Here is a 27772-nt window from a genome sequence, read left to right on the forward strand (position 1 = left end):
GATTATAGGCACCTGCTATCAGGCCCAGCTAATTTTTGTATTTTTAGTAGAGACAGGATTTCACCATGTTGGCCAAGCTGGTTGGTATCAAACTCCTAACCTTAGTTAATCCACCCACCTTGGCCTCCCACAGTGCTAGGATTATAGGCATGAGCCACAGTGCCTGGCTGGAAACAGAATATCTTTTAACATAAAAAGCAGAAATGGAATAAGGGCACATATGACTAGATCTATATTTTCATGCTTAAACCAATATGGTTTATGCAGATTTGTTTTTGAAAAAATAATATAAGACCGGGGTTATTAGCCAAAATCTTTTCATTCAGGGAAAGCATGTGTCAAAGTATGCTTATCACTTGGAAAATTCAAAGCTCTATTTAATTTTGTGTTTTTTATACTTCGTACTAGTTAAATTTTTAGTGGATTCCCAGTTATCAAAAATGTTTAGTGTTTTTATTCATCAAAACTGAAAACTAGAAATAACCTTGTTTTTTCTTAACACTTTGAGAGTTTTTGAAACTAACAGTGCCTGAGATGACTTAAGCCTGGACAGTAAGGAGTACCTGTTGAGCAGTCACCTGGCTTCATCTACATAGAGATGACAACTAAAACACATGTAGTGGGTTTTTATTAATTTATACCCTTTAGCAAGTTATTTCAAAATTAAAATTAATCATTTTTCCATTGCTTTAGAAATTTTAGTAGTGTTTTGTTTATAAAAATTTTGGCAATGATAATATTTTGATAAATTATAAGGGATCTTTCTCTTTCTTCACATTCTCTGTTGAATTTGTGACCCCATTTTGCAGTTCCCTACATTGTATTATAAATTAGAAAATATATACATTTGCTCCCATTGAAAGCTCCGTTTCAACTGGCTCAACCATCCAGAGCAGCTGCATTTTTGCGGGGTTCACTTAAAGCTTTGGTCATAGCCTTGACTCATGTGAGCTTCTGACAGATGCAATCACCAGAAAGTACATGCTACCCAGAATACTAGGTAGATACCAAAAGATGTGTGGTAAGAAAAAACAAAACCCTGCAACGTTTAGCATGAAAACACAATGATACATCTCATACTTTCAGTTGAGAGTCATGAAGATCACTGATAAGTAGGCACACAACCTGTTTTTTTTTTTTTTGTTTTTTTTTTGTTTGTTTTCAGACAGAGTCTGGCTCTGTTAACCCAGGCTGGAGTGCAGTGGCACCATCTCCACTCATTGTAACCTTTACCTCCCAGGTTCAAAGGATTCCCCTGCCTCAACCTCCTGAGTATCTGGAACTACAGGCCCCCACCCCCAGGCCCACTGATTTTTGTATTTTTAGTGGAGATGAGGTTTCACTATGTTGGCCAAGCTGATCTTGTTCTCCTAGGCTGAAGTGATCTGCCTGCCTCAGCTTCCCAAAGAGTGGGATTACAGGTGTAGGCAACCACGCCCGGCCTTGTTTTTCATTTTGAATGACTCAGTTATGTAGAAATTTAATTTATTTGAAAAGATGGATTATGGCCTAATTTGTGTCTCCTCAAAAGCCATATGTTGAAGCTCTAAGCCCCAGTGTGACTGTATTTGGAGACAGGGATTTTAATAAGGTAATTAAGGTTAAATGAGGTCATAAAAGTGGGGTCCTAATCTGATAGGACTGGTATCCTTATAAGAAGAGAAAAATACACCAGAGAGTGCTTGTTCACATACTCTCGCTCTCTTTGTCCATGCATGCACATAGAGAAAAGGCCATGTGAGGACACAGTGGGAAGGTACCACCTGCAAGCCTAGGAGAGAGGTCTCACCAGAAACCAACTCTGCTAGCACCTTTTTGGACTTCTAGCCTCCAGAACTCTAAGGAAAAAAAAAAGTCCGTGGTTAACCCAGTCTGTTGTATTTTGATGTAACAGCCAGAGCAGACTCATCACTCTGGAAAAGTATGCTGATTCTTTGACCCAGCTAGTCCTATCACAAAAAGCACTGTTTTTTATTAATACAGGGTTTTTAAATTTAAGCAGATATTCTATACCAATTTTATCAATTCATAAAGACATAAAACTTCTCTTTGTACTCTATGTGCTTTAGTGGGTTTCAAACTTTTGGACTGTGAACCACAAAAATATTAGTGTGTATGTGTATATAACATATTGTTTGTTTATAATATTATATGTGTGTATTTGTATATCACAAAACAATACTTTTCCTAACTACCTGACTGTATGAAATAGGTTCTGTTCAAGTCTGTTTTCTTTAAAAAATAAATGCTTGCATGCACGTGTTTTTGAATCCATTTGAAAGCCAGATGATGACTGGATGTTTGAGTAGTTCTCTTTTTAGCTGTGTTATTCAAAACATTCCCTAAGTACAATTTCCATTTTTTTCCTTTAGCATCTCAATATACACATGAAGTACACATGAAGAATAACCATCCATCATATTTCTCACGCTCTTTCCCACCCCTGGCTCACCACACACACCACACGCACACATGTACCCCACATACAATGAGCCTAAAGTTGAGGCAAATCCACTGAGGTCCTTTTCAAAGCAAGACTTCTCATACAATTTAAATTGGAGTGTCAAGCATATTGTCTTACTGACTTGTTTATAATAGAAAGTTTTTGGTTTGATGTTGCAACTTAGATATAGACTAATGCATACAGACTGAACAAGTAAGTTCTCAACTAGGAACTATGATATTCTTGAAGTATGGATAATTTATATTCTTGCTAGTTCACATAGGCACCTTGGGTATGATTAAAAAATTATATGATGTGGCCAGGTGCGGTGGCTCATGCCTGTAGTTCTGGCACTTTGGGAGGTAGAGGCGGGCAGATCAATCACTTGAAGGTCAGGAGTTTGAGACCAGCCTGGCCAACATGATGAAACCATGACTCTACTAAACATACAGAAAAAACATTAGCTGGCTATGGCGGTGCGAGCCTGTAGTTCCAGCTACTCAGGAGGCTGAAGAGGAAGAATCACTTGAATCTGGAAGGGAAAGGTTGCAGTGAGCTTAGGTCATGCCACTGCGTTACAGCCTGGGCAACAAAACAAGACTTTGTCTCAAAAAAAAAACACAAACAACAACAAAAAAAAAAACCTATATGACCTTATAACTTTCAAAGAAAATGAAGAAAACATTTGTAAGGGAAATTAATTTCATCATTTTCTATCTTATTCTATTTCTTTGGTGTATATGCTCAAATAAATCATGCTTGTCGCAGTCAAAGAGTTTGACGCTGATGTCTGTGGTCTAAGGAAGGCAATAGTTAAAGGAAGGCCATAGGTACTATAGGCCCAAGTTTTACAGATTTGTCTCTGAAACAATTAGCAAAGTTGACTAAGACCCAGAAGCAAGAAATACACATTTCATAGTAAAACACTGCGATGTCACATTCAAAGTAATAGTGATCCTGGATATGTAAATTTAAAATCAAAATTGAATTTCCAAACTATAGAACTGCAAAATCAGTATTTAAATTTCAAATTTTCCAAAATTTCATGGGCCAACATTCTAACAGTCACTTCTACATGTATAGCTGTACAACATAACTAAATGGACATCTTTTTAAATTGTTAAAATCTATATATAGGGAAAATGGCCATAATGCATACAGCTTTGTAATATATATATACATGTTTATGTACAAATTTATATAGAAATAAGAAAAATAAAATGATTTAGAGATAAAAAACTTGCACATTATTTAAAACATTCACTATTTCATGCTACTGATACCTTGATACAAATATTTTCTATCATATTTTTCTTTACAGAATAAAATTCATTTTGTACCCTTGAGAACAGAAGAAAACAAAAGAAAAATAATGAAGAAAATGATTTTAGTTACATCCTTTTTCATTTAATTAGAAATTACCCTCAGTTGTGAGACAGCAATTGGCACAGAAACATTTTCTAAGTGAATAAATTAACCTCATATATTTGTCCATAGCCTCATACAGCAAATTCATACCAAATAGAAAATACTAACATTTAAAAATGTTTAAATATTTGAAATGTAAACTAAAAAATAAAATAACCTTTACTGAATTAACTAAATGGAAGTGTTTTGCACACTTCCTCATTCTCACCTCTTCTTTTGTCTTTTTAGATATCACTCGGAGCCAATCTCCAATCATGCTCAGGACAGCAGCAAAGTAAGCAAGCCCTACAAGGATCCAGAACCACACGACCGGCTTATAGAAGTCCAGATATTCAATATCGGATCCACCTGGGGACAGAAACAAAATAGAACAAAATAACTTCATATTCCTAAAAGTAAACAGTCTAGGTATTGCTGAAATTACTAACTGAATTCTGGTTTGCAAAACATAGACATCTAGTATTCTTGTCAATGGATCCATATTATTTTCTTCATTTTGAATTTCTCATTTTCACTCATGAAGTTCTTACTTATTTTTCAAGAACAAGTTAAGTTTTTCTTAATGAGACCTTTCATTGCTTCTTCAGATCATCATGATTTTTTCCTTGCTCCGTGTTTCATTGACATTTATATAATCTGTCTCAGCCTAAATTATTCTATGTGTACTAAGTTTCTTTTTCCACTTCTATTTTAACAGACAGAAGGTAGGGATTATATTTCTGTTGGTGTGCACTTAACTTAGTATATTTACTTCATTGCCAGTAAATACATGCTAATTAATCAACTTAATGCCAAACTGAACAGCAAGTGAACAACTCTAGTGGTGGTTTTTATTTTAAAGTCATCAGTACAATGAATCACTAACAAATGCCAGAGACAATGACTCGGTGGTTCGCATGAGAACAAATAGAAATTTACAGGTAATACTTCCATTCATTATTCTCTGACTTTTCAGAGAAATTCCCATGACCGCCATAAAATAAAACCCTAGCTCTCAAGGAAAAAAATCGGAAAGGCTCTTTTTCTTTAATCCTTGAAGTACTTCTCAAAATTGGGACTTCATCCACTTGGAACACTAACTATATGAGAATCCCGGTTTCATTTCGATGCACTCTTTGTTCAGTGCCCTATTAATATGGGGACACTTATTAAGACCCAACAGTGAAACTTTTTATTTTCACAAATAAGAAATCAAATACCCCTCTTGAAAAAATTATAATTTAGCCCCGCAAAAAATCCTCATAACGTCAATGGGGTATATTGGCTGATGGCAAGGAGAATAAAAAAGTACTATGAGAGGACATTAAAGAAGTGATTTTTACTTCTGGAAGAAGGAAAGCAAGAAGGGAAAAAATGTGTCTTAAGTAATGGGAATCAAAACATGGAATAGTCCAGTGTGGAAAACATATAGTATACTCACATAACTTTTAGTCATGGACAAATCTCCATGTGTATCAGGTCACAGAGCAGATAGGTAGAAAAGAGGAATCTAGAAAAAGTACGCTGTGTCAGATTGTAAAGACTTGATACTCAATGGAGAATAGATAAAAGTCTCTAGGGGGATAAGTCCTACATATTCGTGTTTGACTATCTGCACAGAAAGATCTAGTGGCAGAGGAGCAAACTGACAGGGAGGCCCATGAGAACCTTTTGTTCTAAATTAGCTAAGAAATTATTGTGTCTGAGTTAGGGCAGAAATGGAATGAAGAGTCATTTCAGAGGCTGAATCAGCAAGGACTGATGGCCAATTCGTTGGTGTGATAAGTGAGAGGAAGAGCTCTCTGATGACCAAAGACCCACATTTGGGAGATGATGCCGTAAGTGAATAGGGGAAGAAATAGTGACTTTAAAAAAAGAAAAGTAATTGAAACTGAAAACTGATAGGTTTGAAGTGCTTGACGTAATAATCAACAAGATTCTTAAGTGCAGATCCAACACTTACTAGAACAGGGCAGAAGATAAGGATTTTAGGACAAACAGCACAGAGACTGGAGGTGCTCAATTCAGAAAAATTCAACCAGTAAATTGCAAGTATATTAAAGATCAAGTGTAAAATACTGAGTTAATGTTATTGTAGAGAAATTAAATTTTGCTAATAACTTGCAGGTATATATATTAAAAATCAAGTCGAAATTGCACGTGGATAGTAAAATCAAGTATAAAATGCTGAGTATAATATTATTGTAGAGAAAATTAAATTTTAAGTTGCTCATAATGACAATTTCAAATAATAAAGAGTCAGAGTAAAGAGACAGCATTTTTCTGTAAGGTAAATAATTTGAATTGGCGTCAGTTCAGCTTTCTTTTGGGACAAAAATAATTTTAAGGACCCATTTTACAATGTGAATAATATTGCTTTCAAAATATTATAAAAATTTTGCTTTGTGTGACAAAAAAATCATTTCTGGGAAGAATTATAGAGGCTAAATGCATCTCATGATGGTTAAGAGTTGGCCCATGGAGGATGCAGCTCTAAAAATTCACAGAACTGACTTAAGAAATATGTGTGTAAACCTGTTACATGATAGGCTCACCAGTGAATTTCATTTTTTCAAATGTTTCCATTTCAATGAAACCAAAATGACATTTTTTCCCAAGTACTTTCTCTTTCAAAACCAGAAAACCTTCATCCAAATATTTGTGACTCATTTAACACATAAGTTCACCAAGATGTTGACTTTAGAAGAGTTAGTTCATGCTCAGATTACTTTTTATAAGTCTTCTTTCTTATAAACAGGATGTCACAGTTTGAAAAGAGCAAATTAGCTTAATCACTAAAAGGTCTATATTTGGGTAAAATGTTCAACCCACAAGTTTTAGTGGAGTCTAAGCCCAGGGGAAAAAATATTTTTCCATTTTGAATTGCCACTCTCAAGATGAAATACTGGCAGTCAGATGATCTAGGAAAAACGAATACTATATGTAAGAAATATTGTCAAACAACTCACAAATCCTACTCACTTGCTGATATCTAAGATTCATGAATTAATTTTCACATTAATCAATTCACTTCATCTAAGAATCTTATCCAAATTAACATATCCGTGATGTAAGGATAACTTGCTAAGAAATATTGTTTTATTTTTAAATTAGAAATAAATTAAGAAATACTTTTTTAAAAAACATCTGGACATTTATAAGCATTAATTTCAGTCTAGCTATGTTCAGGAAACCTACTCATTTCTCTCTGGCTTACTAAGAGCCTAGGGTAATTTCTATTATTGACTTCTTATATAGTCCCTGCCCCTATCTCCCACACCGTTTTTTCTATTTCCACAGACTTCTGAGATGCAGGCTACGAGATGTTATCACCTATTCTCCCCTCCTAGGTCCCACACCAACCTGGCAGAAATATTCACTCCACTGTTTTTTTTTTCTTTATTGCCACTAAAAAGTTGCACATAAATCCTTTCCATTTTAAGAGCTTGCTGGCTAATCATAATAAGACACTATACAGATGGTAATAAAAATAGCAAAGAGGTGTGGAGGTAAAAAGGTTTTGGGAATCTTACAAACTTTTCTAAGAAGTTAAAATAAGTCTAATTATCCTGACATTCTTATATGATATGTGACAGCTTCTTTTAGATGGTGTGCTCTCTCTCTGGATCTCTTCTCTTTAATGCTTGTGTGAAAAACTCAATCAGAGCCTGATCCCATCTAGTAGATTAAACTACAAATCCAATCTAGTAGATTAAACTACAAAAAATGTAGCTCAGGAAAGTTCAGGCTGGTATTATTGCTAGGAAACCATTATCTCCACCAAGCAGGTTTCCCGAACATTTGTTGGAAACGGTCCCTCTGCCTAGCATTAAGAAAGCCCTATCCTACCTGGCTCCAAAGAATCATTGCTTAGGTGACAGAACAACGCATGATGCCATGGCAGGCACTTCCTAGAAGACTTTTTTTTTTTTTTTTTGAGATGCAGTCTCACTCTGTCATCCAAGTTACAGTGCGGTGGTGAAATTTCAGTTCACTGCAACTTTCGCCTCCTGGATTCAAGTGATTCTCCTACCTCAGCCTCCTAAGAAGCTGGGAATACAGCTGTCCACCACCACACCTGGCTAATTTTTGTCTTTTTAGTAGACACAGGGTTTCACCATGTTGGCCAGGGTGGTCTTGAACTCCTGACCTCAAGTGATCCACCTGCTTTGACCTCCCAAAGTACTGGGATTACAGGCATGAGCCACCACACCTGGCCCCTACAAGACTTAAAAAAAAAAATTGGCCCCATAAATCTTGTTTAACCCAGTTAATATGCTCATTTCTGCTGATTTACAGAATATTCGAAATCAGATTGGAAGAGTGGGGTGAAAAGGAAGACTTACTGATTGCCCCTGCAAATGAAATAATTCCATCCTAAAGCCCTCTGGGTAGGTGTTGAGGGGAGTTGCATTCTCACTTTTCACACTTCCATTAACTTAGGGCAGGGCTGTTGGTAAGACCATTTGGCTATTGGATTAAGTCACATTGCCAGCTTCCTTTTGCAACAATAAAGCTGATGATCCAATTGCCATCATTCTCATGGACTATTTGAAGATCAGGAATGAAAGAACAGTTTGTATTGGCTCCCTGAAATCTGAACACTAAGTATCCCACTTTAAAATAGAGATGTCATAATCTCAGTAGAAAAAATAACATATGTCAGCCCACCCAGGAAAGGGGTAGCAGAGCTAGAGTTCAATCCAGGTGTCTGAAATAGCTCCAAAACACAGGCTCCTTCATTGAACCCAGTGGTCCATGTCACCTATGACGTCAGCTACTATTCTTCTTCCACCAGCCTATTTTGCTCGTTCTGCCTGGGAAGTACTAAGCTGCAGTAGGAAACACTAAGTTGGACAAAATGTGCTTCTTCTTCTCAAGGTTCTCACCTCGAAAATATGTGGGTCTGAAGACAGGCATCATTCCACCAAGAGCCTCCTTACCTTGCTCTGTCTTCTCCCCAGCAGTTCCCAGCCATGGTCCTGCTTCTAGTGCTAAAGAACTTGGGCATACTATGTCCCCTCTTCCCTTAAATGTAATTTTCTTTTTCTCTGATTTCTTTTTCCTGAATCACAAAATATTTATAAAGAAAAAAAAGATATATCCTGGTTTTAAAGAATAATCTAGCCACTCCAGACTAAGGTTATCAGTTCCATACACCTCTTTGATTTTCTAAAGTGGCATATCTGTTATAGAATATACAAAAATATGTAACTTCATTCTAAAGAAAATGGGGATCATCCTTTTAAACTGGCCTATGAGTATTTTAGTTTAAATATCAAACATGGATTTTAATTTTGGGGGGTTGGTTTGACTTTATTTTTATTAATTGAAGCTATCCCACCTTAATATGAGAGGGATAGTCTCAATTTCTGTTTTAGTATATATTGTTTTGTTTTTAAGTAATTTAACTGAATAAAGTGTTTCTCACTGCTTCAAGAACTAAGAACCTCTTTCAATGATGTTATAAATCCTGTTTTCTTTTTAACAAATGGAAATATGACTTCCGTATTAAACAATAGCTTACCTACTAAACCAAACTTTTCATATGTCATTGAGTCAGAAAACCAGAATGCCAAAAAAAGTGACATTTGAACTTATATTTGGGGATTGTAAATTTTAGCATTCAGGAAGTTGTCCATGTCCCTCTAGGTACTTGTCCTTAAATTGGAAAAACTGCCATGAGAAGAACAGCAGTCTCATGATCATAAAGAAAGAAAAAAACAACACATGGTGTCACTCACTCATCCTTTACAAAGATGGAACAGAATATAGATGTACCCAATTGTGATTCTTAGAAATTGTCTTTAAATCTCAATCTATAACAATTTGGAGTATTTTTCACGGAATGTAGTACAGTTTACTTCCTCTCACAAAGCCATAACTATCAATCACTGAATGCTTTTCTCCTCAATTTTTTCGCCACGTTTTTAAAGACTTCTACATATACATTCTGAACTCTAAAAGTTAAGTAATTTCTTGGTTTGTCCACAGTCCCCAAGACTTCTAAACCATCTGGGTCAAATCCCATTAACTTCATCATGCAGACAGCTATTCTCTTGTGAATTCTCTGAGAGTCACAAGTTAAATCAAGGAGTGACCAAACACTTAACAGAATTTTCTTGTATTATAGAACAGAGAAATAGCAGGAAGAAAAAAGTATATTCCCTATTTAATTGTTGCTTCTGGATTGCATACATTCTGCTCACAGGAACAGAAACTAGAGCAATTATTGTCACTAAGTGCTAAGCACAGTATCTAATACACAATATATGCACATTAAACACCTAAATGAACAAATGACTAAGGAATAGAAAACATCTCCCTAGCAGTCACACAAACTCTCCTTTTCCAATCACAGCAATGTTTCTGAGCCATTGTGATGGTGGTAATGACTGCTCTTCAACAGATCTCACTTGTTATCAGGTACTGTCCTTGTTATCTGTTAAATCCCTGGCAAATTATTACTGAGCAAATTTTGCTCAGCTCAACAATAGCAATGTTAATACCTGGCCTTTAGACATAGTTGCAAAACTCTTAGTCACCATAAGGTGCTGTTTTCTAGAGGGTCTCTACTTAAACTAACTGCTTGGGGGTGGGAGGGAAGAAACATGCCATGGTTTTTAAAGAGATTTATATTTTCATGATAAAATTCTCTTAAATTGAGCAAGCTCTGGGCACTCCACTGAATGAGTCATAATTTCAGTTATACAAGAGAACAAATAGTTTGATTACTAAAAACTCCATTTTCAATAATGACTTTGAAAATGTAATTCCAAGAAAACTGAGTCCTCAATATGAGACATACAAATATGTGCTTCCGAATTAAAAAATGTGATGGCAAATGATTATAAAACTGTGAAAAACTATCAAAATATAGTAAAGGTAAATGTACCAGAAGCAGAAAAACTTTACCTAAGTCCCAAATTATATTATACATCTATATAAGGGAGCACAAGGTGCTGAGCATGAAGCCTGACTGAGCTAGCAGGCATTCAAAACTACACGTGTGATAAAGAAAATTTCATTCTTTAACCAAATACACTAAATTTCACTGATCAGAAATCCATGATGATGTATTTGGATGGCTAAATAAATTCATGCTCAGATGGGATATGTGTTTTCATAATATTAACCATGAGGGTTTCGTAGAACATCTGGATTTTTGCCTAGAATTTTTGGATTGTATTAGAAAACTACGTAATGTGAGGACACGGCTTTCCGAAACTGTAAATTCTTCTCTGGCCTTTTCACTCCTTCACATTACCCCTTACAAAATATTAATCACAGGTTTATGAAAGAAGTATTTTTTTTTTCATATAACTCAGTCACTTTCCTCTTTTTTAAAAAATTGTTTAAAATTTCAAGAGGGACTTGCTTATCACCCAGGCCAGAGAGCAGTGGCACAATCATAACACACAGCAACCTCTAATTCCTGGGCTTAAATAATTCTGAAAGGGAGTGTTTTTAAGGACTTCACTGGGCAGCCTCTAAACAAGCCGTGGAAATGAATTTGTTGGCTTACATCACCCCTTTAAGGTATAGACCCTAGGGGTAGATATTAAAGGAGCTATCAGCCTTAAAAATGAATTTTAAATTATGTTAGGATGGGTAATTATTTCACTTTTCTCTAATTTTGAAGAATCACCAACTAATTCTGTATGTGTTTTTGTTACAAGTCTTGAACCTTTGTAAAAGGAGACAAGTTGCAAAGAAGCAAGTGTTCCTACATTACCACATAATTAATAAGACTTCTTAGATTTTAATGAGGAAAGGTTGATTTAGCTCTCAGGAAGGCAAGCATGACTTAACAACTTATCAATCCAGACTTCTGGTCAAATGAAAAATAAAATGACAAAAGTTAGGAAACAGAACATAGGGAATCAACCTTAATTCTCACATACAATTTTGCCGTTAACTTTAACTTATATCTACAAATTTAATTATACATCATTATTGGTTATTTTAAAATCCCATTATGTTGGGGGGCCAAGGCAGAAAGATCACTTGCGCCCAGGAGTTCAAGACCAGCCTGGGCAACCAGGGACACCCTATCTCTACAAAAAAATACAGAAAATTAGCTGGGTGTGGTGGCATGTGCCTGTGGTCCCAGCAACTTGAGGAGGGAGGCTGAGGCAGGGGGATTACTGGAGCCAGAATGTTGAGGCTGCAGTGAGGCTGCAAAGTGCCTACTGCACTCCAGCCTAGGCTACAAGAGTGAGACTCTGTCTCGAAAAATAAAAATAAAAAAGTAAAATCAATTGAATAACACTTTGCAAAATAATTTCCTTTCTCTCTTCTCACCTTTTAGGAAGAATTACTCTGCACTTGCTACTCTTAGCAATAGGGGTCTGCTTATTCATATGTAAAATCAAAGTGTCTACTGATTCCGTGGCCTCCCAAGTCCTTTTTAGCCCTAGAACACTGAGCACTGAGAAAAAACAGAAAGTGTCATCAGGAAGGAGCAGACAGATGCCAATCACTGAGGAAACCAGTCACGAAAACATGTTCTCTGCATAAATAAAGACAAAGTTAAAATTTTCTTGGAGATCTCTTCCAGTAGAGAAGGGACTAAATGCTGAATTCCTATATTCAGTCACATACACAGAATAGGTATGTATATTCACATACATAAATAGGCACCTGAGCACTGCCTATTTATCTGCACCAGTGGTCTCTAAATGCTTTTGATTCGCCATCCACAGTAGTAAATGGCAAAGTATTGCACATTACTTATAAATTAGAAATTTATTATGTTCTACTATATCACAAATATTATGATATATAAAAATAAAAAGTGAAGTAATGAAATTTAGAAATACATAGAAATAGGAGTTTGCATATTTTTTTTTCAAGGTAGAGCCTCACCCTGTTGCCCAAGATGGAGTGCAGTGGCATGTTCATAGCTCACTGCAGGCTCCTGGGCCCAAGGGACCCTCCCACCTCAGCCTCCCAAATAGCTAGGACTACAGGTGCATGCCACCATGTGCAGCTAATTTTTAAAAATTTTTGTAGAGACAGGAGTCTTACTATGTTACCCATGCTAGTCTTGAACTTCTGACCTCAATTGATCTTCCTGCCTTGGCCTCTCAAGTGCTGCCATTTTGCCACCACACCCAGCCTAAGTGTCACATTCTCTTATCATAGACAATCTACTTTTTTGCTCCTTCCCTGGGGACAAGCACTGTTTCAGAGTTCTGGTCTAAACCACCCATCATCACTTGTTCTTAAGATGCTTCTAATAATTATATCAATGTTAAGTAATACAGATTATTACAATCTGTATCCTAAATATTTATAAGTCACTTTTCAAAATATACTTCCTTTTTTTGTAATAACACTGCAGTTTGAAGAATGCATTCTTTAAGCTGCCTTCAGAAAAGTTCAATATAACAATGTAACTGAATCCTGATCCTCCTCAGAGTAGGTTTTGCAGACTGACATCAAATATTAACCTTGTATTATGAAAGGGACATCTTTGTTTCCTTGTGCCCAAAAGAAAGATGAGGAGGTTCAAGTTAGACAATGCCTCTTGCTTTTCCCTGGCAAAAACAGCAAAATTAAGTGAGAACACTGCCTTTAGTATATCTAATAGCAAGAGGGAAAGTTCTGAACAGTAAATAATTGATATTTCCCAGATGGGGAATTGAATAGCTAATTTTATAGTCATAAGGTACCTAGAAGCAAAGTCCAATCTTGTGTAGCCTATTGGACTATGTGAGGCACTTCTTTTTCAAGATTCTTTTAATGAATCACAATTTCTATTTTCCAAAGGCTCTTGCAAAGGGCACACATCTGCTACCCAGCCGTTGCCACATCTGGCCCCCAATCCATATTTTCATTCCAAAAACACTCCCTAGACACAAGGACCTGGCATGTAAAGATTACAGTACTAGGAACAGGGTCTTACGGCTTCACAAAAACCAGCACAGCCACAAAATACACAACTTATGGAGACAGAATTGAGTCAGCAAAACTAGTGTCAATTTATCTTACTCAGCATCTGTCACATGAATCATATCAAGTTCTTATGCTAATAATTATCAACCTATATTTCTATAATTTTGTATTATTTCCTCTGTCAAATAAAAATAAGATTAAAGCTACGGATTTGAAGATGGCTAACAATATAATAAAATCTAATAAAAAATAAAGTTGTTTATTTGATTATTCTTATTAGTACATATCTATTGTTCTCCTATTCTCCTATACTATGCCATGACTCTAAATTCAGGGCCACATTGATACACATGAGATATTTTCATTGAACTTCCATCCTTGGGCAATTGAGAGTGGCTACTAATAGATCTACATAGTCTAGTCAATTTCAAAGTGTTGCTCTCATAAGGTAAATTAAAAACAATTTTTTTCTTCTACAAAACCATAAAGCAAAAATATTTGTTTCCTAAATATACAATGGTCAAACATATAATATTGTGTAGGACTCCAGCCACTTTCATTTCTATTTATGCTTGTTGTATTTTTTTTGGTCTCAGATCATGAGGGCCACATACTGAATTGACACTGTTGGTTGTTCAAAATAACACTGATATGGTTTGGGCTGTGTTCCCACCCAAATCTCATCTTGAATTGTAGGTCCCATCATCCCCACGTGTCATGACAGGACCCAGTGGGAGGTAACTGAATCACAGGGGTAGTTTCCCTCATGCTATTCTCATGATAGAAAGTTCTCACAAGATCTGATAGTTTTATAAGGGGCCTTCCCCTTCACTTGTTCTCATCGCTCTTCTCCCTGTCAGCATGTGAAGAAGGACATGTTTGCTTCCCCTTGTGCCATGATTGTAAGTTTCCTGAGGCCCCCCCGGTCATGCTGAACTAAGAGTCTATTAAACTTCTTTCCTTTATAAATTAGCCAGTCTTGGGTATATCTTTATTAGCAGTGTGAGAATGGACTAATACAAACATATACACTATAAGGCTGAAACCATATGACATGAGGCCTGAAAATACATAACCTGTTATATGATACCTATATATTTCCACACTTGCTATAAAGCCTTATTAGTTATATTTAAAAAGTGGTAAGACAGCCAAAGATTAATGCATCACAAGTATACTTTTTGTTATCACCGTGTCTCAGTTTCTCTTGTATTAACAAACTTTCCACTTCTACTTAAGGCAATTATGCATCTTCAGTAAGAGGTAGAAAAATGAGTATTTTAGGACACAAGCTTATCTTATATGGAGTTATAAATGTCTGAAATTCTCCTCTCCACATTTCACTAATTATAAAACTAAAAGATCTTCAGCAGAGTTATGTACCCTCCTTTCCCAGGGCCCCTATTCAGTACAGAGAGGTGTACGCTGTATTTCTGATGAAAAGCAAAGCTTTGTTCGTAAAAGTATCCCCATTTTCATGGATATTAGGGGTTTTGCCTCATTGAACTTTAATTAACAAATCAATAGAAACAAATCAACATTAGCCCTCTCTGAGATCTTACAGAACTTCAGAATGTATTTTCTGTTCTAAATATATTTAAGTAAGAAATTTGGGCCAAGGAAGAACAGTAAACAGCCAAAATGAATAAAACTCTTAAAACTAAATTAAGCTAATGAGGCTATTCTGAGAATTTTAATAACACATTCCTATTATAGTTTTTACCATGTTTTTTACTACTTCAAACTGAATTTTTTTAAGAGAATGATTTAGATTTATGAGAGCTGGTAAAAGATGATCCATAATAGATGAGCACACGTACTTTTATCACCATCATTGTATTTGATTTAAAATTAGAGTTAGAACAATAATAATTGTGGGAAATATAACTGGGAAAGAGAGAGCTGAACTAATAGGCACATAAGACCTTACAGATAGAACAATAAAGCAAATGGCAGTTGAAATAACGTATATGTTATAGAAGAGGAAAACGTTTTAAATTGTGAGTAGAAAAATGTAGACACTTTAGATCTACATAACCTACTTTAGGTAAGTTAAAAAATGCTGTCCTAGGAATTGAAAATTGAGTAGGTAAATATCTTAGAGACAAAAATATTTTATGTAGCCAAGAACTTCTTCTGAAGTTTGCCCCTGTTTTTAAAACTAAGGCAGAAAGGGCGTAAGTAAAAAGGGCAAAGATAAGTTAAATTTGAATTCTTGTGCCACTAAAATAATAATAATAATAATAAATTCGTTGCTTTTCCCAAGATGGAAGAAGGGATTAACGACATTTAGTGTGCTTCGGCCACTTGGAAATAGCAGGATAGTGCATAAAGATCACCTCTGTAAGCTTGAATTCAAAAAGGAAAATGAGAATTCACTGGAATCATGAAGAAAATCGTAGAATCCAGGGGAGGAGGACATGGCAAATAGCCCCCCATGACACCATCTGGCTGATAAAAATGAGTGAAGCTTCAGGACATAAGAGAGGCAGATAGGTTCCCTCTGTGACTCACCTTTCCACTGTGATCCAAGCAACCCAGGCCAAGGGAGAGAAGTCGTTTCTCCCAAGCCCTGGAACTAACTTTGGGAGAGGCTTGGAGATACAGTGAGGGAAATAAACTGGGAAAACTGCACGCATTTTCCCAGACCTCGGACAGAGAGCAGGAGGCCATTTTTAATCCGAACAAATACAAAGTCAGCAATTCTGTGGTGACCTAGTAGTGTGCCTACACAGGATTTTAGTTTCGGGCCAGAAACTGGAGTGGCTTGCTCTAGAGCGGGGTAGGAGCTTTCACAGCTAAAACTGTGGAAAGTGCCTCAGGAGTAGGTGCTGGAATTGTGCTCTCCTCCATCACAGGCCTGGGTAGGGTGGCATGTGGAGAGTTGCTGCAGCTGCAGTTTCTCCTGGGCAAGGAGACTTACAGCCAGGGGCAGACTGGTGAGCTGGAACCAGTCTTCTGTGTTGTTACTGAGTGCCCAGCATGCACCCCTGAGATTGCAATGCAGTGGGGCCCTTTCCACTGAACCTCCATGGAGAACTCCAGGCACTCAGAGCACTCGCTTGCCTGGTTCAGCAGCCTAAGCTGCCCAGCCCTTCCTGGACATAGATTGTTGTGCAGTAAGCCCCTCTCTGCTACAACCCTAGGCAGAGCTCCAGGCATCTGGAGCACCTCCTCACCTGGATCAGCAGCCTGAGTAGCCTCACCATTCCTCCACATAGATCATGGGGCAGCCAGGCCCCCACTGCTCCACATCCAGGCAGATCTCCAAACATTCAGAGCATCTGTTTGCCTGGTTCACCACTCCTCCTTTGCAGAGATCTTGGTTCAGGGGGGCACTCTCTGCTGCACACCCAGGTAGATCTCTAGGCATCTGGAGCAACTACTCTCCTGGATTAGGAGTTCAGATCTCCCCCATCCCTGTATAGAGAACATGGGTCAAGGAGCTTCTCAACTCCATGCTTAGGCACACTTGATTTATTTTAAGATGTTTATCTCTTAAAATATTATTTTATGTTATATTATTATGATATTATGTTCTTCTTTTCTATTACATGGGCACTCAGTGGCCATGCACTGGATTCTCCCTCAAATCTGGTGCTTTACCTGCCATCGGGGACCTGTAAGCAAACCTTCCCAGTCTGGTCCTGCCTATCCTGGTTTCCCCTGGGCTAAGCAGGGAGCTTAGAACACTGAGCAATCCAGAAATCAGCCCATTGCCTGATGCAACAAAAATATTTTTTCATTAGACAAGGATTAAGTACATACCCAGCCTCATTGGCCACAGCTGGCTCTTACCCATAAGTGCCATCTACTGGCTTGTAAACAGTCAGCATAGCTCAAGATAAAACTTGCTGACAGAAGTACATAAGGCTATAGAAGCAAAGTCAAAATACCTTGCCCAGCATTCTCTACAGTCACATACTCTGTAAGAAGCAGGGGAGAAGAGAAAAGAAAAGAAGAAGAACATAATAATAGTATAGGGAAAGAAAGAAAAATAAAAATATGCTATTCACATAAAAATAATTACAATAATTAGAAGTGGCAGTGTCTCCACATGAGAAAGAGCCAGTGCAAGAATTCTGGCACCGTGAAAAAATCTGAATGCAGTAACTTCACCAAAGGATCACAATGGCTACCCAGCAATGGCCCCTAACCAAAATGGAAACTCAGAAATGACAGATAAAGAATTCAAAGCATGGATTGCAAGGAAGCTTAACAAAAGCCAGTACACGGTTGAAAATCTACACAAAGAAACTTCCAAAGCAATCCAGGAAATGTAAGAGATAAACCTATTAAAATAAATCAATCAGAGCTTCTGAAATTGAAAAAAATCACTTAAGGAATTTCAGAATAAAATTGAAAGCTCTGACAACAGACTGGATCAAACAGAATAAAGAATATCAGACATTGAACTCTAACCTCTTGAACTAACATAGTCAAACAAAAATAGAGAAAAAAGAATTTTAAAAGGTAAAGAAAGTCCTTGAGAAATATAGGATTATGTAAAGTGACCAAATCTACAAATTATTGGCATTCCCAAGAGAGACAGAGAAATAGAAAACAACCTGGAAAACATATTTGAAGAAATAATTCAATGATATTTCCCTAATCTTGCTAGAGAGGTAGACGTTCAGGCACAAGAAATCCAGAGAACACCTGTGAGATACCATACAAAACAAACGTCACCAAAGCATATAGTCACCAGAGTGTCTGAGGTCAATGTTAAAGAAAAAATCTTAAAGGCAACTACAGACAAAGGTCAAGTCATATGTAAAGGGAATGCCATCAGACTAATAGTGGACTTCTCAGCACAAACCTTACAAGCCAGGAAAGATTGGGGGCTTATTTTCAGCATTTTTAAATAAAAGAAATTCCAACCAATAATTTTATATTCCATGAACCTAAGCTTCAGAAGCAAAGAAGAAATAAAATATTTTTTTCAGACAAGCAAGCATTAAGGGAATTTTTTTGCCACTACATTAACATTACAGGAGATACTTAAGGAAGTTCTAAACATGGAAAAAATAAATGATACCTGCTACCACAAAACACACTTAAGTATATAACCCACAGACCCTATAAAGAAACCACAAAGTAAAAGCAACAAAGCAACCAACTAACAACTTCATAATTGGATCAAAGCCTGGCACATAATTATTAACCTTGAATGCAAATGGTCTAAATGGCCCCACTTAAAAGGCACAGAGTGGCAAGTTGAATAAAAAACCAAGACCTATCCATCTTCTGATTTCAAGAGACCCATCTCACAGATAAAGACATCCTTTGGCACAAAACAAAGGATTGAAGAAAGATCTATCACACAAACAGAACATGAAAAAGAGTAGAGGTCACTATTTTATGTCAGATAAAACAGACTTTCAGCCAACAACAGTAAAAAAAAAGACAAAGAAATATATTACACAATGATAAAGGGTTCAATTCAACAAGAAGACTTAACTTTCCTAAATATATATGCACCTAACATTAGAGCACCCAGATTCATAAAACAAGTACTTCTGGACCTATGAAAAAACTCAGCTAGCCATACACTAAGAGTGAGGGACCTCAACAGTCCACTGACAGCATTAGACAGATCAACAAAGCAGAACACTAAGAAATTCTGAACTTAAATGCAACACTTGACCAAATGGACCTAACAGACATCTACAGAATACTCCATTCATCAACCACAGAATGCACATTTTTCTCATCACACATGCAACATAATCTAAGATCAACCACATGCTCAGACATAAAGCGAATCTCAATAAATTTAAAAAAATTTAAAGTGTAACAACCATATTCTCAGACTACAGTGGAATAACAACCGAAGTCAATAATTAGAAGATTTCTCAAAACCACGCAACTATACACAAATTAAACAACTTGCTTCTGAATGAATGTTTAGTAAACAAGAAAATTAAACTAGAAATTTAAAAAAATTCTTTGAGATAAATGAAAACAGAAACAACATAACAAAATCTCTGTGATGCAAAAGTGGTGTTAAGAGGAAAGTTTATATTGCCAAATGCCTACCTCAAAAAGTTAGAAAGATCTCAAATTAAAGATCTAACAACAAACCTAAAGCAACTAGACAAACAAGAAGAAACTAACTCCAAAGCTAGCAGAAGTAACTAAAATTAGAACAGAAAATAAATAAAAGAATAAAATCAGAGCAAAACTGAATGAAACTGAGACTCAAAAATATGGACAAATAATCAACAAAACCAAAAATTGGCTCTTTGAAAGGATAAGCAAGATCAATAAACAGCTAGCTAGTTAATAAAAAAGAGAGAGAGAGAGAGAGAGAGAAGATCCAAATAAACACAATCAGAAATGACAAAGGTGACATTACAACTGGTCCCACAGAAGTATAAAGATTCTCCGAGACTATCATGAACATCTCTATGCATGCAAATTTAAAAAATATAGAGGAAATAATAAATTCCTGTAAACACACAATCTCCTGAGATTGAATTAGGAATAAATTAAAACCCAAAACAGACCACTATTGACTTCCAAAATGGAAACCATAATTTAAAAAAATCTACCAACCAAAGGAATCCCTGGATCGGGTTAATAAATCCCTGGATTAGATACACAAAGAAGAGCTGGTACAAATTCTACTAAAACTATTCCCAAAAACTGAAGAGGAGGGACTCCTCCCTAATTCATTCTATGAAGTGAACATCATTTTGATACCAAAATGTGGCAAAAGACACAATAACAATAAAAATCTATACACCCTTATCACTGATAAATGTAGATGCAGAAGTCTTCAACAAACGGAATCCAGCAGCACATCAAAAAGTTAGTTCACCATGATCAGGTAGACTTCATTCCTAGAATGCAAGCTTAGTTCACCATACACAAATCAATAAATGTGATTCACCACACACACAGAATTAAAAACAAGAACCATATGATCATCTCAATAGATGTAGAAAAAGCTTTTAATAAAATATAACATCACTTCCTGATAAAAATCCCCAAGAAATTGGGCATTGAAGAAACAGAAGTCAAAATAATAAAAGCCATCCATGGCAAACCCACAGTCAATAGCACACTGAATGGAAAAAAACTGGTAGCATTCCCCTTGAAAATGGGAAGAAGGTAAGGATGCCCACTCTCACCTCTTCTATTCAACGTACTGCTGGAAGTCCATACCAGAGCAATCAGGCAACAGAAAAAATAAAAACATCCAAATAGGAAAACAGAAGTCAAACTATCTTTCTTCACTAACAATATTATTCCATACTTAGAAAATCCTAAAAATGCTGCCCAAAGGCTCCTATAATAAACAACTTCAGTAACATTTCAGGATACAAAATCAATGTATGAAAATCAGCAGGATGTTTATACACCAATAACATTCAATATCAGAGCCAAATTAGGACACAATCACATTTATAATAGCCACAAAGAATAAAAAAACCTAGGAATACAGCTAAGCAAGGAGGTGAAAGATCTATACAAGAACTACACAACACTGCTTAAAGAAATAAATAACACAAAAAAATAGAGAAATAGTCCATGTTCATGGATAGAAACAATCAATATTGTTAAAAGCACCATACTGCCAAAAGCAATTTATAGACTCAATGCTATCTCTATTAAGTTACAAATATGGTTTTTCACAGAGCTAGGAAAAGTTTTTTGAAAATTCATATAAAACCAAAAAGGAGCCTGAGTAGTCAAAGCAATCCTAAGCAAACAACAACAACAAAAGCTGTAGGCATCACATTGCTTGACTTCAAACAATACTACAATGTTACAGTAACCAAAACAGCATGGTACTGCTACAAAAACAAATATATAGACCAATGGAACAGAATAGAGAACCCAGAAGTAAAGCCACACACCTACAGTCATCTGATGTTTGACAAAAGTCAATAAAAATTAGCAGTGGAGAAAGGATTCCCTATTCAATAAATGGTGCTGGGATAACTAGCTAGCATAGGCAGAAGGATGAAACTGGACCCCCATCTTTCACCATATACAAAAATTAACTCAAGATGGATTGAATATTTAAATGTAAGACTTCAAACTATAAGAATCCTAGAAGAAAATCTGGTAAACACTATTCTGGAGGTCAGTGTTGGGAAAGAATTTGTGACTATGTCCTCAAAAGCAATTTCAACTAAAATAAAAATTGACAAATAGGACCTCATTAAACTAAAGTGTTTCTGCACAGCAAAAGAAACTATCAACAGATTAAACAGACAACCTATAGAATTGGAGAAAATAATTATAACCTATGTTTCTGACAAAGGTCTAATATCCAGAATCTTAAAGGAATTTAAATAAATCAATAAGAAAAAAATACAACATGATTAAAAAGTGGGCAAAGCAGTAAAAAGTGGGCAAAGGACATGAACAGACACTTATCAAAAGACGACATTCATGTGGCCAAGAAACATATGAAAAAAAGTTCAACATCAATGATTGTTAGAGAAATGCAAATCAAAACCACAATGAGATACCATCTTATGCCAGTCAGAACAACTATCATTAAAAATTTAAGAAACAACTGATACTGCAAGGCTGTGGAGAAATAAAAATGCTTTTAGACTGTTGGTGGAAATGTAAAGTAGTTCAACCACTGTGGAATATAGTGTGATGATTCCTCAAAGACCTAGAACCAGAAGTACAACTTGACCCAGCAATCCCATTACTCAGTATATACCCAAAGAAACATAAATCATTCTATCATAAAGATACATGCTCACATATGTTCATTGCAGCACTACTCACAATAGCAAAAGACATGGAATCATCCCAAGTGCCCATCAATGATAGACTGGATAAAGAAAACTTGGTACACATATACCATAGAATATTATGAAGCCATAAAAAGGAATGGGATCATATCTTTTATGGGGACATGGATGGAACTGGAAGCTATTATCCTCAGCAAATTAGCACAAGAACAGAAAACCAAACACTACATTTTCTCACTTATAAGTAGGAGCTCATTGATGAGAACATGTGGACACATCATGGGGAATAACGCACACTGGGGTCTGTTGGGGGTGCAGGGGTGGGAAAACAACAGGAAGAATAGCTAATGGATGCTGGGCGTAATATCTAGGTGATGGGTTCATCTGTGCAGCAAAGCACAATGGCACACTTTTACCTATGTAACAAACCTTCACATCCTGCACGTGTACCCCTGAACTTAAAATAAAAGTTGAAGAAAAAAAGTGGGCCAAGGACATGAACAGACACTTCTCAAAAGAAGACAGGCAAGGTGCTAAGAAACATAAGAAAAAATGCTCCACGTCACTAATCATCAGAGAATTGCAAATCAAACCACAATGAGATATGATCTCATACCACTCAGAATGCCTGTTATTAAAAAGTAATAAAATAATAATGCTGGTAAGGCTCTCAAAAAGGACATGCTTGTGCACTGATCACGGAAAAGAAAATTAGGTCAGCCTCTGTGGAAATCAGTTTGGAGATTTCTCAAAGAACTTAAAACAGAACCAACATTCAGCACAGCAATTCCATTACTGGCTATATATGCAAAGGAAAATAATTCTTTCTAACAAAAAGTCATATAGACACATATGTTTACCACAGCACTATTCACAATAGCCAGGGCATGGAATCGATCTAAGTGCCCATCAATGGTGGATTAGGGAAAGAAAATGTGGTATATACACACCATGGAACACTTCGTAACCATAAAGGAGAACCAAATCATGTCCTTTGCAGCAACATGGAAGCAGCTGGAGACCATTATCCTAAGTGAATTAATGCAAGAACAGAAAACCAAATACCACATGTTCTCACTTATAAGTAGGAGCTAAACAATGGATACTAATGGACATAAAGATGGCAACAATGGACACTGGAGACTACCAGAGTGGGAAGGGAGGGAGGGGGGCAAGGGTTGAAAAACCAACTATTGGGTACTATGCTCAGTACCTGGGCGATGGGATCAACCTTACCCCAAACCTCATCATCACACAATATACCCGGGTAACAAACCTGCACATGTACCACCAAACCTAAAATAAAAGTTGAAATCATTTAAGAAAAAAATCAAAATATGTGCTAAACAAAACAAAAAAATTCAGAGGCAGATACTTGGTTTCAAATATTAGAGTGGAAATACAAAATTCTGAACAACCAGTGGTTACATATCTTTCATTAAATAAAAAAACAAATATTCAACTCCACATTTCCATACACCTCCAGTGTCACAGAGTCACTATTTGTCTTTGTCACTGTTAGGATTGTGTCCTCCAAAATATGCTGAAGTCCTAATTCCCAGTACCTCAGAATGTAACCTTATTTTCAAATAAGGTTCTTAGGCCAGGAGTAGTGGCTTGTGCCTGTAATCCTAGTACATTTGGAGGCCAAGGCAGGTGGATCACCTAAGGTCAAGAGTTCAAAACCAGCCTGATCAACATGGTGAAATCCCCGTCCCTCCTATAAATACAAAAAAATTAGCTGGGCATGGTGGCACGTGCCTGTAATTCCAGCTACTCAGGAGGCTGAGGCAGGAGAATTGCCTGAACCCAGGAGGCTGAGGTTGCTGTGAGCCGAGATCGTGCCATTGCACTCCAGCCTGGGTAACAAGAGCGAAACTCCATCTCAAAAAAAAAAAAAAAAAATTAGCTGGGCCTGGTGGCTCAGGCCTGTAACCCCAGCTACTTGGGAGGCTGAGACAGGAGAACTGCTCGAACCAGGAGGCAGAGGTTGCAGTGAGCCAAGATTGTGCCAGTGCACTCCAGCCTGGGTGATAGAGCAAGCTCTCTCTCTAAATCAATAAATAAAATAGAAGGTTCTTGTACATGTAATTACGATGTGGTTATGGGTAGGATGGGTAGATTTGGGTAGGATGGGCCTCTAGTACAATTTGACTGGTATGCTTATAAACAGAAGGGAATTTGGCTGCAAAGACAAACACAAGAAAAACATGTGTTGAAGGAGGTGGAGATGGGAAGGGATGCAGCTGCAAGCCAAGAATTGCCAAGGACTGATGAGGTCTACCAGAAATTAGGGAGAGGCTAAGAAAAATTCTACCGAGTCTGAGAGGGCTCATGGTCCTGCTGGCACCTTGATTTCCAACTTCTGTGAGACGATAAATTTGTTTTGTTTAAAGCCACCCATTTTATGGGTACTCGCTTATGGCAGCCCCAGAAAACTCAAACAACCCTTCTGTTTCGTTACAAACCTAAGTGAAAAATCTAACTAAGAAACCCGTTAGGAGAGTAACATGGGTGCCAGGAAAAGCTTACCTGCAACGTAGTCACCAAATCCAATAGTTGTTAGAGTGATAACCACAAAATAAATGGCGTCCAGGGCACTCCAGCCTTCTATGTGTTTGAATATGATCGCGGGCAGAGCCACAAAGAGTACACAGCCAAATAGTATAAATATGATTGTTGAGATGATGCGAATCTTGGTCTGACTAACATTCCACTTCTGGGGATGAGAGAGAAAGGTGTATGTGTATATATATGGAGAGAGAGAGAGAGAGAGAGAGAGAGAGAGAGAGAGAGAGAGAGATATTACTTGCATACTCACAAATATAACCTATAAACTGTTATGATCAAATTAGCACATAAGCATGTTATTTTATTTTCTTTTATACTTAGTTTTCAATTGTCTTTACTTATGAAAATTAGGTATAATAAATTACAGAAATCAATGCTAATAGTGATGCTACTTTATCCTCACACAGCTTTACAACAGGTAAAATTCTTTTGAGGGTAAATTACATTTGCCCTGAGAATGCAATTTTAGGTTTGCATCATTATTATTTACCTGAAGTGCTTTTGAAATATTTCTATTCTATAGTCATATATACAACTGATTGCAAGCCAAATACAACACAGAACCATATGAAAATAGAAACACTGAAACAAGAATTAAGTATAATTGTTCATTGATAAACATTAATTTCATAAAAACTTTTTTTCTGTCACTTTCATCACTTTTTCCGATCATTAATTTAATTTATCAGAGCTTAATCTCCATAGTTTGATTCCAACATGAACCAGGTGAATTCTTTCTCTGTTCTATGGAACTAAATTGTACAACTAACAAAGCTACATGATCAACAGGTAAGGATAAGTCTTCAATACTCCTAGGCCATAGCTGTCATCAGAATACCCATTTTTTAAAAATCTTCTTCTTCAATAAAAAAAACTCTAGAGTGTAATATATTAAATGAAGTTGGTGTATATACAACAGTTTATGTCCAACTTTCCATTTGAGGTTAGTTACTATATATTTTAAATCTGACTGGATCCTTCCTATCTACTTTAAAGAACATAGGTCACAAACCACACCATATCAAAATTGCTGAATATTAGAGCTTGAGAATTTTTAGAAATAAAGACCTATGAAATCACAGACTGGAAAGGGTACACAGGCATTCCTCTACTCAACCATCCTCATCTTATACGTGAGAGTTAAATGGACTTCCTGTCTATAAAGATTATAGACAAGTGCTTGGTACCAAACACTGAACCATGATCACTGGAATGTCATCACCATGAGGGCATGGAATTTGTTTTTTTATGCACTGTTGTGTATGCAACATAAAAAACATTACCTAGCATCTAGGAGGCACTAAAAAATTTGTTGAATGAATGAATGAAGAATTTAACATTACCATGTTTATGCCACTAATCTGCCCTCTTGATTAATATAAAGAGAGGATTCTTTTAAAGTAAAGTACAATACCAAAAAAAGAATAAAACTCGAATTTTGGAATAACTATGTGTTATTCCACTTTAATAGTGAAAATGTTTGAGATCTAACTTTGATCTTAAATCTGAAACATGGCTAGTGCTAAAACTAGAACTATAATCCAAATTGAGAAAACAATGCTCAATATTTTATTTCATCAGTGGAGTTAAATGTAAATATTTTGTTGAACTTTGTGTGAAAGTACAAAACATTACTAAATGATGAACAATATTTATTTGCAATAGTGGTGCTAGAAGTAACAAATCCTTTATAATCTCGCCCTCCAACAGAAACAACTACTTTTTCCATAATTTTCTTCCAAGAACACAAGGTTATAATCATAGGAGTATTATTATTTGTCACTTAAAATTTAACAAAAGCATTTGCATTTTGTTGTTGTTGACTACCTTGAAGATCTTCATGGGTACCACACCTTTGGTTCTACTAAATTACATTGTGCAGATACATTTCTATCAGTGACATTACTGAATTAAGTTATATGATCACCTTTATTATGTTTGCTCTCTAGATTATATCTTTCCTAAAGGGGCTTTATAAGGGTACCAAAGCAAATTTTAAAATAATATGGTATTGTCAGTCATTTACTACCTACATTAAGATTAAATTTATATTGCCGCCAACCCTCAGAGCAATCCCTCCCTAGTACCATTACTGAAGTTACACAAATAAGAAAATATAGGTTTGAAGGGATAATAACTAGTTTAAGAGAATATAGCTAGGAGACACTACATATGAAATTTGAATCTGGCAGGGCACAGTGGCTCATGCCTATAATCCCAGTACTTTGGGAGGCTGAGGCAGGTGGATCACAAGGTCAGGAGTTTGAGATCAGCCTGGTCAATATGGTGAAAACCCGTCTCTACTAAAAATACAAAAATTAGCTGGGCGTGGTGGCAGGCACCTGTAGTCCCAGCTACTCAGGAGGCCGAGGCAGGAGAATAAGTTGAACCCGGCAGACAGAGGTTGAACCCTAGAGGCAGAGGTTGCAGTGTGCCCAGACTGTGCCATTGCACTCCAGCCTACAGAGAGAAAGAGAGAGAGAGAGAAAGAGAAAGAAAGAGAGAAAAAGGAAGGAAGGAAGGAAGGAAGGAAGGAAGGAAGGAAGGAAGGAAGGAAGGAAGGAAGGAAGGAAGGAAGGAAGGAAGGAGAGAAAGAAAGAAAGAAAGAAAGAAAGAAAGAAAGAAAGAAAGAAAGAAAGAAAGAAAGAAAGGAAGAAAGAGAAAAAGAAAGGAAGGAAGGAGAGAAAGAGAGGGAAGGAAGGAAGGAAGGAGGAAGGAAGGAAGGAAG

General features: G+C 36.5%; 1 protein-coding gene and 1 long non-coding RNA gene across 12 annotated transcripts in view; one reads left to right on the forward strand and one right to left on the reverse strand.

Annotated features, from left to right (window-relative positions):
- LOC144580353 (uncharacterized) overlaps window positions 1-4219 on the forward strand; it is a 260125-nt gene extending 255906 nt beyond the window's left edge. Inside the window, exon 3 of the long non-coding RNA XR_013529729.1 lies at window positions 4100-4219. This is a non-coding gene — a long non-coding RNA (uncharacterized LOC144580353). The remainder of the gene's footprint in view (window positions 1-4099) is intronic.
- The window catches only part of KCNK2 (potassium two pore domain channel subfamily K member 2), a 222172-nt gene that overhangs the window by 37909 nt on the left and 156491 nt on the right, over window positions 1-27772 (reverse strand). For all 11 annotated transcript variants that reach the window (XM_078356586.1, XM_002760520.7, XM_078356590.1 and 8 more), the window contains exons 5-6: window positions 25006-25192; window positions 4080-4219 (exon numbers count right to left, since the gene is read on the reverse strand). In XM_078356586.1, coding sequence (XP_078212712.1) covers window positions 4080-4219; window positions 25006-25192 — 327 coding nt within the window. The remainder of the gene's footprint in view (window positions 1-4079; window positions 4220-25005; window positions 25193-27772) is intronic.

Source organism: Callithrix jacchus, chromosome 19 (assembly GCF_049354715.1).
Source record: "Callithrix jacchus isolate 240 chromosome 19, calJac240_pri, whole genome shotgun sequence".
NCBI classification, from domain to species: domain Eukaryota; kingdom Metazoa; phylum Chordata; class Mammalia; order Primates; family Cebidae; genus Callithrix; species Callithrix jacchus.